Genomic DNA, 12911 nt, shown 5'->3' with positions numbered 1-12911 from the left:
AAATGAAGATCATCTGGAAACACTTTAAAAATAAGCAGTGGATCTCTCCTGATATTTGTATTGGATCGAGCTTCCTCACCTTTTGGATTTAGAGATCTACAGCAAGATAACAGGCCTTTCTGGCCCAACAAGCCCATGCCACCCAATTCCACCCATGTGTCCTGTACATCTGTGGAATGTGGGAGGAAACCAGAGCATCCGGAGAAAACCCACATGGTTACGGGAAGAATGTACAAACTCATTAACAACAGCAGAGTGGAAAAAGACTTTTGCTACTCGACACTGCGGAGATTTCAATCCAATTGCTGATAACACAGAAGTTTGTTCACAATGCCTCCTTCCACTGACTAAACTTAGTAGCTTTCTATCAGCAGGTGTTCCCAACCTAGGACCCAGGGACCCCTCAGTTCATGGCAGGGGTCCATGGCATAAAAAAGGTTGGAAACCCCCCACACTAAAGCAATAATAGGAATAATTTCTGTGAGTTCCTGCAGGCTTTTTGCATTCGATGGGAGTCATGTTTATATTATTGTGCATGAGTTGTGTGACCTCTGTAAAAGTAGAGAAGGGAAAATGGTTCTCCTTGTAAACCAGGTTGGAAGAGAGAGGTACCCAACAATGTTCCCTCTAATTTGAAATTACCAGTGTGTGCAAAACTGTTACGCTGTGCACATTTTTACCCCGTGACAACAACATGTGCACACTGAATCTTTAAGTGGAAGTAAACCTGAAGGATATTAAGCTGCCAAATCCAGTCTGATGTACATTGTTTAAAAGAAATAAAACTACATGAGAAACCAGAAAAGATAACGTGATTGTATATAATCATGAAATATAACATGCCAATGAGGTTGAGGGTGACAAAAGTTTAAATTCCTCAGTGCGCTAGTAGCAAAAGATATGTGGACACGCACATGCACACGCCTCAGAGGGAACACTGGTACCCAACATAGCTCTGATCCTGACGGCCAACTTAGTATGTGGCTACGTTAAACTGTGCATAGGCTTGGCGCTTGCAAACACTAGGAGTCACCATGTGACAAAGTCACAGGAAAGCACAGCATGTAATCAGGCCTTTCAGCCCATCTAGTCCATGCTGAACCATTTAAAGTGCCTACTCCCATCGACCTACACCGGGGCCATAGCCCTCCATACCCCTAACATCCATGCACCTATCCAAACTTAAGTATTGAGATTGAACTTGCATGTACCACTTGTGCTGACAGCTTGTTCCGCACTGTCTTGACCTTCTGAGTGAAGAAGCTTCCCCTTAAATGTTTCACCTTTCACCCTTAATCATGACCTTTGGTTGTAGTCCCACCCAACCTTAGTTGAAAAAGCCTGCTTGCATTTATCCTATCTATACCCCTCAATTTTGTATACCACGATTAAATCTCCTCTCAATCTTCTATGTTCCAAGACATAAAGTCCTAACCTATTCAATCTTTCCTCACAACTCAGGTGCTCCAGACCCAGCAACATCCTTGTAAATTTTCACTGTACTCTTTCAAACTGATTTGCATCTTTCCTGCAGGTGGATGACCAAAACTGCACACGTACTCCAAATAGGGTCTCAACGATATCTTGTGTGACTTCAACATAACATCCCACGTGCTGAAGTTCTACTTGTATTACAAAGGCTTGGCCTGGTCCAATTGTCATACAATGTTCCATTCGCTTAGGCCTCACTACACTATCCATCCTTCATTAAAAAAAGTTACTGCACAAAAACACCTTTGTTAACAGATCTATCAGCCAGTGTCCTGTAGAAAAGGGGCACAATTGCTCCTGCGGGGTAGTTTCCTGAGGAAAGTGCACAAGCCATAATGTCTCATCACTAAAATCTCACAAACAAGCTGGCGTGAGAGGGGCCTTTGCCATCAGTTCCTCTATGGATAGCTGTACACTGCCCCTCATACAGCAGCCGTGTGGAGGAGACCACACCCATCCTGGTTATGGGCTGTTTGTCCCAGCCCCATCAGGGAAGAGGCTACATAGCATCCAATCGACTTAAAACAGTTACTTACCCCAAGCCGTCAGACTGATCCAACACCTCCACCTACTGACCCACGCCATCACTCCTCACCACTAAAATCATCCATAATCAGCCACTCCTATCCACAGCCCAGCAGCATCCTCCATTCCCACCCCCCCGCCACTTTATGCTTACACTTCACACCTACACACTACTGTAACGTCACAGTGAGCACGGCGCTATTACAGCTCGGGGCGCCAGAGTTCAGAGTTCAATCCCAGTGTCACCTGTAAGGAGTCCGAATGTCCTCCCTGTGGAATGTGTGTGTTTTCTCCGGCTGCTCCCGTTTCCTCCCACAGTCCAGTAAGTTGGTCTTTGCAAACTGCCCCATGATTAGACTAGGATTAAGTCGGGGAGGTTGCTGGGCAGTGCAGCTCGTAGAGCCAGAAAGGTCGATTCTACTCTGTATCTCAACAAACAAATAAATAATACCAACACTGACACAGTCACCATCTTTTCATTTGCTCTGCTGCCACCTTGAAGAGTTCCTTTTGTCAAAAGTCACTGTGTCACTTCCTCATTTCCTGTCAACCACCTTATGTACAGGTTCACCTGCACCTAGTGTCCCGCTATGTACTGTACATTCAGTCGCTCTATGTATGCTGTATAAGCTAATCTTACGCATATACGGCTACACTCAGTTACTTGTATGTTATGTTTTACAGGATTGCTTTTACATTTATATTTATTGTGTTTTTTTAATGCAGCATCAGATCCGGAGTGACAAAAACTTTGTTCTTCTTTTCCCTCGGCTACTGAAGAATGACAATAAACAATCTTGTACAATTGTTCATCTCCTTCTGGCAAGAAGACCTGGAAAGGGATGCAGTGGATCTTAACGAGATTCACCCAGGCCAGAGGTAGGCTGTTCCTAGGGACACAAATTTGTTGATCTTCCAGTGCAAGGAGATATCTGACCGGCTCAGTCTAGGGTCCATGAATACCTGTTGTGGGATACAGAGAAGCGCAGTGAGACTACTGAAAATGTTTCTTGGGGAAGGACCACAGCCTAGGGTCTTGCCACTATGGGACACTGAGGTGATGTACCCTATATAACAGCATCACAAATGCTTCACTGATGAGATGCTTAAAGAAGAAATGATTCCGGGGTTGAAAAGTTTGTCATATGAAGAGCATTTGAAGATTCAGGGCCTGTACTCATTGACCTCAATGAAACCTATCAAGTGTTAAAAGGCCTCAAAAGAGTGGATGTGGAGAATGTTTCTTATGGTGGGAGAGCCTAAGATCAGAGGACACAGCCTCAAAATAGAGGCACGTCCTTTCAGACAGAGATGAGGAATTTCTTTAGCCTGAGAATGGTGAATCTGTAGAATTCTTGTCACAGGTGCCTGTGGAGACAAGTCATTGGGTATATTTAATGTAGATGTTGATAGATTCTTCATTAGTCAGGGCATGAAGGGATATGGGGAGAAGGCAGGAGATTGGGACTGAGAGGAAAAATGGATCAGTTATGATAAAATCACCTAATTCTACTCCTATATCTAATGGTCTTATGATCTTATTTATGGCATTTGTACATTGTCAGAGAATGCTTTGTATTGCTTGATAAAATGAACTTAGATGACGTCCTAATTGATTTAATCTACACAATAAAGTATACTTACAGATGAATAGAACATGCTGGGAATTGTATACACCATTGTGTCTGACCACTTAGTGTTCTCCAAATTCCAGAACCCCCTTGAGAGGTGTGTACCATACAAAACACTGGTGGGGAGTCCCTACCAAAAAGCTGGTCTCAAAATTTCTATGTATTAGAAGTAGACATTATGTGCCGTGCCATACGACATGGGTGCTCATGGTCTTTGACCATGATTATTTTTGACAAATTTTTCCACAGAAGTGCTTTGCTATTGTCTTCTTTTGGGTAGTGTCTTTACTAGAGAGGTGACCCAGCCATTATCAATACTCTGCAGAGACTGTCTGTCTGACATCAATGATTGCATAAGACCATAAGACATAGGAGCAGAATTAGGCCATCTGGCCCATCGGGTCTTCTCTCCCATTCAATCATGACTAATCCTTTTTTTTTCTCCTCCTCAACCCCAGTACCTGGCCTTCAACCCATAACCTTTGATGCCATGTTCAATCAAGAACCTATCAATCTCTGCCTTAAATACACCAACTACCTGGCCTCCACAGCTGCATGTGGCAACAAATTCCATAAATTCACCACCCCTTGGCTAAAGAAATTTCTCCACATCTCTGTCTTGAAAGGGTGCCCCTCTATCCTAAGGCTATGCCCTTCTGTCCTCGACTATCCCACTGTGGGAAACATCCTTTCCAAATTTACTCTATCTAGGCCTTTCAACGTTTGAAAGGTTCAATGAGATCCCCCCCACCACCCCATCGTTCTAAACTCCAGCGAGTGCAAACCCAGAACCGTCAAACGTTCCACGTATGATAACTCTTTCATTCCTGGAATCTTCCTTGTGAACCTCCTCTCTACCCTCTCCAATACCAGCACATCTTTTCTAAGATGAGGGGCCTAAAACTGCTCAAAATACTCAAGGTGAGGCCTCACCAGTGCCTTATAAAGCCTCAGCATCACATCCCTGCTCTTGTATTCTAGACCTCTTGAAATGAGTGCTAACATGGCATTTGCCTTCCTCACCACTTCCTCAACTTGCAAGTTAACCTTTAGGACGTTCTGCTCAAGGACTCCCAAGTCCCTTTGCATCTCAGCTTTTTGGATTTTCGATTTTGGATTTTAGAAAATAGTCCGCACATTTATTTCTACTACCAAAGTGCATGACCATGCATTTTTCAATATTGCATTTCATTTGCTACCTTCTTGCCCATTTTCCTAAGCTGCCTAAGTCCTTCTGCATCCTACCTACTTCCTCAACACTACCTGCCCCTCCACCAATCTTCATATCATCTGCAAACTTGGCAACAAAGCCAACTGTTCCACTAAATCATTGGTATACGGCATAAGAAGAAACGGTCCCAACACTGACCCCAGTGGAACACCAGTAGTCACAAGCAGTCAACCAGAAAAGGATCCTTTTATTCCCACTCGCTGCCTCCTACCAATCAGCCAATGCTCTAACCATGTAAGTAAGTTTCCTGTAATACCATGGGCTCTTAACTTGGTAAGCAGCCTCATGTGTGGCACCTTGTCAAAGGCCTTCTGAAAGTCCAAATATACAACATCCACTGCATCCCCTTTATCTATCCTGCTTGTAACCTCCTCAAAGAATTCCAACAGGCTTGTCGGGCAGGATTTTCCCTGAAGGAAACCATGCTGACTTTGTCCTATCTTGTCCTGTGTCACCAAGTACTCCATCACCTCATCCTCAACAACTGATTCCAACACCTTCCCAGTCACTGAGGTCAGGCTAACTGGTCTATAATTTCCTTTCACTGCATTCCTCAAAGAGTTGTGATATGCACCACCTGCTCATACAACCATCCATCACCTGCTTCCGTGGCTTCACGTGACCCTGATCGACGTGGTGGGGAGGGCGGTTTAAGCACCTTGCCCAGGGGTGACCCGCAGAATAGCAGAGGGAAGGAGCACCATTGGTGGAGATGTATCTCCACCCTGCCACCCAAGCAGACGTAGTACTGTTTCTTTACTTGCTATTTAAAATGGGATCATACTACTTATGCCCAAAAACATTTGAATGTTCAATCTGTCATTACCAGCTTTGCCAGTAACTACCAGTTTTTATAATTTTTATAAAATGAAATATTTAATCTTGAAAAAAATTGTTACAATTGTTAAACAGCAATCTTAAAAATGAAGATATTCTGATTTTTCAAAATAGACGGTCTTTAACCGCAGTACATTTAATTATAATGGGCATATGACAACTTCATACCTACACATAATTAGCGTACAATAGATAATTCTCATGTGAAAATGCGTTTAGATAATTGAAAGTTAGAAATAGGGCACTTGGATCCACTGATGTGGTGTACAAATCTCCTCCTACCCTTCTTCATCTACATTCATCAGCATTCCCTTTCCTTCCTTTCTCCCTTCTGTATTTATCCATTTTTCCTTCTACAAACTTCAGTTACCAAGTTCAAATCATTCTAATCATTGCCTGGTTAAAGATATTTCTCTTAAATTATGTCCAGAACTTACCAATAGCTAACAGTTCTATATCCCTTTTACTTATGAAATTATTTGCTCTCCCCCCCCATGCTACCAAGACTTGTGCAATACTGCCTGGTCTACTGGTCTGGGGGTGTATGGGGTATCCAGGGAGGATTAGCACCTCTGGTGAAGGGGCTTGCTGGGACAAGTCTAGGGCAGCTCACTCACCTTTGGTCCCCACTAGACACTCAGCTCTCACCTGTGGCTCCAAGTTGCTGCTTGCATGTGACAGTGGCCACACTCTGGTACACCACCTCGACAGGTGGGCTGAACCAGGTGAGGATAGCTGGCGGCCTCATACCCCGGTGAGATAGGGACATGCCTGACCCTGCCGGTGAAGTCAGCTCCAGCGGACTGGGCGGATGAGATCCAACGGCCAAGAAGGTGGTACTGCCACACTCCGTGGAGAGAAAAGGGCACGACAAGGCACAGAAGATGTCATGGTCATCCACTGCAACCAACGAAGACCCTAGTTTGTGACTCTTGTCCGTACCACTGGACCTGGACTTCTGAGGTCAAGAGAGTTGAAATATCCTAGTGCAATAGCACTTCCACTTTAAAAACTTTCCGTGTGGGTATCCTGTCATCATTGAATACAATGGACAACCACAACTGGTCCAAGTTTTTAACCCTTTCAGGCATATAAACCTGCACCTGATATGTTATACATACATTCGTCTTTATACGACGACATATGATTCTATTGACTGATCATAAAGTATTTGGAGTGTGTACATTTCCAATTAAAATGAGACTTGCTTGCAATTTTTTGCTTGTATTAGACAAACATTCAGCTTAAAGGAATAAAAAACAGTTTGTTTGCATCGTGTGACCTTCCTTGAAGTAACAGGATCAGCATTGTCAGTTATTACCATATCCACACCACTAGGTGGCGAGAAATAGAATAATTGGAAGTGTTGAATTGAAAACCTACCACTAGGTGGCACCATTAACCATAAAGCAGATTGTTCAGAGCATATTAGAAACATAGTCTAAAAATCAGCTTTTTTTTAAACTTATTCCATTCGGTTTCAAAAAACTGTGCCTCCCCATGCAGGCTGCATGTTAATAGTACGATGTCTCAGAACATACCTTCGGGGTAAACATGTAACGGATGCCATCAAAAGAACCCTTCAGAAGAAGGCCTCGAACCAGAAAGCAGATAAGTACAACGTAGGGAAATAGAGAGCTAAAATACATCACCTGAAAAACAATGCATGAAGAGACGTTAGTCCACAGCACCGCACAAAGACATGAAGACTAATGGCTTGGTATGTATAATGTAACTAAGTCTGCTTGACTTTGCTATACGGAGCAATACACATTAATCCTGCTGGGTTTATTCTGTATAGTGGACTTACAGATGAAGAGTAAAAAATAACCATCTTTGAAATGATGACTTCTGGTCCAGTACAACAGACAATATATATCTGTGAATGGATGCTGCGAAAATTCAGATCACAAGGGCACGGCTAATGTTAGGGGGACATAGGTAGAACGCAGAACAGAAAACACTACATCACAGTGCAGGTCCTTTGGCCCATGATGTCTTGCCAGCGTTCTAACCTACTCCAAGATCAATCTAACCCTTCCCTCTCACATAGGTCTCCATCTTTCTTTCATCTATGTGCCTACCCAAGAACCTCTTAGATCTCCCTAAGTTATTTGTGTCTATCCCCAATCCCAGCACTTACCACGCTGTACAAAAAATCTGCCTTTGACATCCCCCTATGCTTTCCTCCAATCACCTTAACATTATGTCCCCTCATGCTAGCTATTACTGCCCCGAGGAAATGAAGCTGGCTGTCCAGTCTAGCCATGCTGGTCATACACCTCTATCAATTCAACTCTCATCCTCCTCTGCTCCAAAGAGAATAGCCTTAGCTCAGTCAACCTTTCTTCATGAGACATGCTCTCTCATCCACACAGCATCCTGGTAAATCTCCTCTGCACCTCCTCTCAACCTTCCACATCTTTCCTATAATGGGCAACCAGAACTGAACATAATGTTCCAAGTGTGGACTAACTAGCATTATAAAGAGCTGCAACATTGCCTCACAACTCCTGAATTCATTCCCCCTGTTTAATAAACGCTAAAACACCATACACTATGGACATACATAATACATAATCATAATCTATGGACATGGACCCTAAGAAATCTCTGTCCTCCATAATGCTGATAATCTTGCAAATAACCTTGTATTCTGCCTTCAGGTTCAACCTTCCTAAGTGAATCACTTCACAGTTCGCCTGATTGAAGCCCATCTGCCACTTCTCAGCCCTGCTTTGCGTCATACCGATGTCCCATTGTAACCTTCGACACTACATACATCACCAACCATCATGTCATCTACAAACTTACTGATTCAACCTTCCACTTCATCATCTAAGTCATTTATAAAAATCACAAAGGGCAGGAGTTCCAGAAAAGATCCCTGTGGAACTCCAGTAGTCACAGACCTTCAGGCAGAATATACTCCATCGACTGTAGTTCTTTAAAAGTAAAAATCTACAAATACTGGAAATCTGAAATCAAAACAGAAAATGCTTGAGAAACTCAGAAGGTCAGACAGCATCTGTGGAGAAAGTCATAGGGGGGCAATGCTTCAAGTCTGTAACTCTTAATTAGTGAAGTTAGGGGAGACATGTCTTGACTGTAAACAGAAGGTACCGAGAACAGAAGAGATCACAAATACTTGATCTTATCATCCAACCCCAAATGTTGCTTTTGAACTCTTTTGAAATAAAAGACAAATAACCATAATTAGTTCCTTGGATACAGAACATTTGAGCTAGTTCAACATCAGCCATGCCCTTGTGATTACTGAAATAAGATTATTTCAGTAACCTTACTAAATGGAAAAATTTGGATTGTTGACATGACATCAGCTCACTGACTACTGAGTACATGATGTTCTTTTTCCAAGATGCACGGATATATTGAATAAATTCAGTGGAGCTGGATTAATATTACAGGTATACACTCTGATCTTCAATCCCAAACAAAAATAGGGTGCACTTTGGGTAGCAACAGGAGCAATCGCACCGCTTAAATGCGCCAGCACAAGTACCAGTCTGAAGAAGTACTGGAATTTGTTTGGTGTTCAGTATAGCAATTTTATCAATATCATCAAAACTGATGCCGTTGATGCTACTGGACTATTACATGGCCTTTGCAAAACAAAACTTCCCATTCTCTGATGCTATCAAGGATGATCACACAGAAATGTATTATCAGTGCCGGACATGTAATACGGTAGAAAGGAAATGTATAATCCTCCTGCAGTTTGATTCAATTAACATCAGTGTAAATAAGGCACATACTCCTTCACTGTGTACCTTGGGGCAGCAAGGATCAATGTTCAAAGTTCCAAGTAAATTTATTATCAAAATACATACATGTCACCATATACAACCCTGAGATTCGGTTTCTTGCGGGCATAGAAAATCCAATAACCATAATGGAATCAATGGGAGGCCACACCCAACAGCGTGGGCAAACAACCAATGTGCAAAAGACAACAAACTGTGCAAATATAAAAGAAAGAAATAACAACAATGATAAATAAATAAGCAATAAATATCAAGAACATGAGATGAAGAGTCCTTGAAGGTGAGTTCATAGGTTGTTTGAACAGTTCAGTGATGAGGCATGGCGGTTAGTGTAACGCTACTACAGCGCTGGCAACCTGGGTACAATTCTACCGCTGTCCGTACGGTCTCCCCTCCCCATGACCAGGTGGGTTTTCTCCCAGTGCTCTGGTTTCCTCCCACATCCTGTCGGGGTACAGGTTAGGATTAGTAAGTTGTGGCCACACAATGAAGAATGGCAACACCTACTGGCTGCCCCCAGCACATCCGCGGACTTGGACTGTGTTGACCAACAACCCTTTTTCACTGTATGTTCCCATGTACATGTGATAATCCTGCCATGTCACTGCCTGTGGAATAGACATCTGGAAACATAGAACAATCATCATTATGTGCCGTGTCCTATGACATGGGTAACCATACTCTTGACCATGGTGATTCTTGGCAAATTTTTCTACAGAAGATGTTTGCCATTGCCTCCTTCTGGGCAGTGTCTTTACAAGACGGGTGACCCCAGCCATTATCAATACTCTTCGGAGATTGTCTGCCTGATGTCAGTGGTCACATAACCAGGACATGTGATATGCACCAGCTGCTTATGTGACAATCCACCATCTCCCACATGGCTTCACCTGACTCCTATCAGGGGGCTAAGCAGGTGCTACATCTTGCCCAAGGGTGACTTGCAGGCTGGTGGAGGGAAGCAGCACCTTATACCTCCTTTGGTAGAGATGCATCTTCACCTTGCCACCCTAAGAAACAATGGGTTATTTAAAGAATGTGAAACTAGCCTACAATTGATTGAAGATTGCTTTAAATTGTTTAAGGTTCTTTCTGCTGCGAGAGATTGGCTTTCTGTACATGTGGGTTTTGCGGATCTGGGCAACTTCTTCAAGTTCGTCTATGCAACAGTTCAATTTCTCTGGCAGGTGTATGGGGTTGAGTGTGATCCGGACCTCTAGAGTGTGAATGGCCTAACTCTGCTTCTATGTCTTATGGTCTTATGGAACCAGAAGCAAGGGTTGAGCTGGTTCTACGCTCCGTGACGTTTGCTCAGCTCTGCACTGAACTGAGGGCGTGGCCTACTCCAGCTGAAGTGATGCCTGGCTTCATGTCTGTGCTCTCACTTTTGTTCTGAATGCTATTTGCTTGCTTTTAATGTTTGCACCATTTGTTTATTTCCTCTCTGCACGTTGGGTGTTTGACTGTCTTTTTTCAGCGTCTTTGTTTTGTGGCTGCCTGTAAGGAGATGAATCTTAAGGTTATATAATGTATGCACACTTAAATACTAAATGTACTTTGAACTTTAAAGTTCCATTTTGCTTGTCTTGTTCTGTGAAGACTATGGGTATGCTAGGTTGGCACCGGAAGGTGTGGTGCAGTTGCGGGCTGCCCCCAGCACATCCTTAGGTTTTGTTCGCTGTTTTTTAAAAAAAAATTTAATTCAATTTTCAAATTTGATTACGTAGAATAATATCTACCCTCCCCCCTCCCCTTAGCCCTTCTCCCGGTAACATACCCCTATCTAAAAAAAAAGGAAAAAAGTGAAAGAAAGAAGGAAGGGAGGAAGGGAGGGAGGAAGGGAGGGAGGGAGGAAGGGAGGGAGGAAGGGAGGGAGGAAGGGAGGGAGGGAGGAAGGGAGGGAGGGAGGAAGGGAGGGAGGAAGGGAGGGAGGGAGGAAGGGAGGGAGGAAGGGAGGGAGGAAGGGAGGGAGGGAGGAAGGAAGGAAGGAATATTGGAAGGTCTCCACATGCTCCATGGGATTCGAAATAAATTTAATATATGTATTTGTTTCTTTCCCCAAAGGACCAACATCTTTATCATCGGGTTCCATTCACTGTTAATGCAAACAATGCATTTTACTCTATATTTCAATGTACACGTTTCCCAAGAGGACCACGACCTTGTCGTTGGGTTTGGAGGCTTGTGTGCCTCAATGACCCAGAGAGCGATGTTGGCTGGAGTCAGGACTTTATGCTTTGGCTCTCGGCAAGGTCCACTATGCCAAACAGGTCAAAAGGTAGAGGCCAGACTAAGAGTGGCACACCGATCCTCCAGGTTTAGGGGTTCAGCTCAGGGCTAACATCCCTGACTGGTCAAGGAAGACTGTTGCAGAAACAGTAACAAAGAACCCTTCTACATCTGAGTGCGACGGTATTCCCGAGCGTCCACCCAGAACTTGCATGACTGACAGTTGTGAAAACCGAGCAGAAGCTACTGACAAGGTGAAGGAAGCCCTGAACACTGCCAAAGATGGAGGATCTTTACTGCTGCCCCAAACACCAGCGGCATAACGGGCAAACAGTAAGTCAAAGTACACGTGATAAATAAATGATTGTGAATTTTAACATGTATACGGAATGAAATTGGTCAACTGCTGTGCAAGGTTTGGGAGTAGGTGGAGCCAAGGCAGCGGATAGAACATATCATTAAACAAAATTATTGTCTTTAGAAATTATTAATCAAGAAGTGCCCACTTAATTACCCGACTCCTCTATGTAGATGAACAGCTCACGTTGAAGGATTAAGTGAGCATCATTTGTGTGGCTCATGTGCACTGGCCAGATGGCACATCATTAAAATTCTGATTTCTGAGCAGCCAGTGATCACACAACAATGCTTCCGAGCCAACCTCATTTACATCTCGCCTGCTTCACTGTGGGTGCTTTCACAGATGGATGGCCGAGGAACTTTCTTGCTACTAATGGCAACAATCAGGATTTGTGTTTCCAAGGGGTAAAACGCTGGCAGTATTAGAACCTAACTCCCAAGAGCAAAACAAAATGGAAACTCCAATGTGAATAAATATTTAGCCTTTGCCAAAAATTTATATGATTGAAATTAATATATAGGTATAAAAAATATGCATTTTTGTTAAAAAAAAATACATCATTGTTTAAATAATATTTGTTAAAAATTTAGGGGGAACACGAGGGTAAACTTCTTCACTCAAAGGGCTGTGAGAGTTTCAAACAAGCTGCCAAATGGTAGATGCCAGCTTGATTTCCATGGTTAAGAGAAGTTTGGATAGGTACATGAATGGTAGGTGTATAGAAGGCAGGCCAATAGGAGTAGGTAGTTTAAGTGTTTCCGCACAGACTAGATGGGCTGAAGGGCCCGTTTCTATGCTGTACTTTTTTTATGACTCTCTAT

General features: G+C 43.2%; 1 protein-coding gene across 3 annotated transcripts in view; it reads right to left on the bottom strand.

The window, feature by feature from the left end:
- The window catches only part of slc6a15 (solute carrier family 6 member 15), a 72433-nt gene that overhangs the window by 13460 nt on the left and 46062 nt on the right, over positions 1-12911 (bottom strand). For all 3 annotated transcript variants that reach the window (XM_063057739.1, XM_063057737.1, XM_063057738.1), the window contains exon 6: positions 7257-7367. In XM_063057739.1, the coding sequence (XP_062913809.1) occupies positions 7257-7367 (111 nt within the window). The remainder of the gene's footprint in view (positions 1-7256; positions 7368-12911) is intronic.

Source organism: Mobula hypostoma, chromosome 9 (genome assembly GCF_963921235.1).
Source record: "Mobula hypostoma chromosome 9, sMobHyp1.1, whole genome shotgun sequence".
Taxonomy (NCBI): Eukaryota; Metazoa; Chordata; class Chondrichthyes; order Myliobatiformes; family Myliobatidae; genus Mobula; species Mobula hypostoma.
Note: the sequence above shows the minus strand (reverse complement) of the source record. Positions and strands in the feature narration are given on the sequence as shown.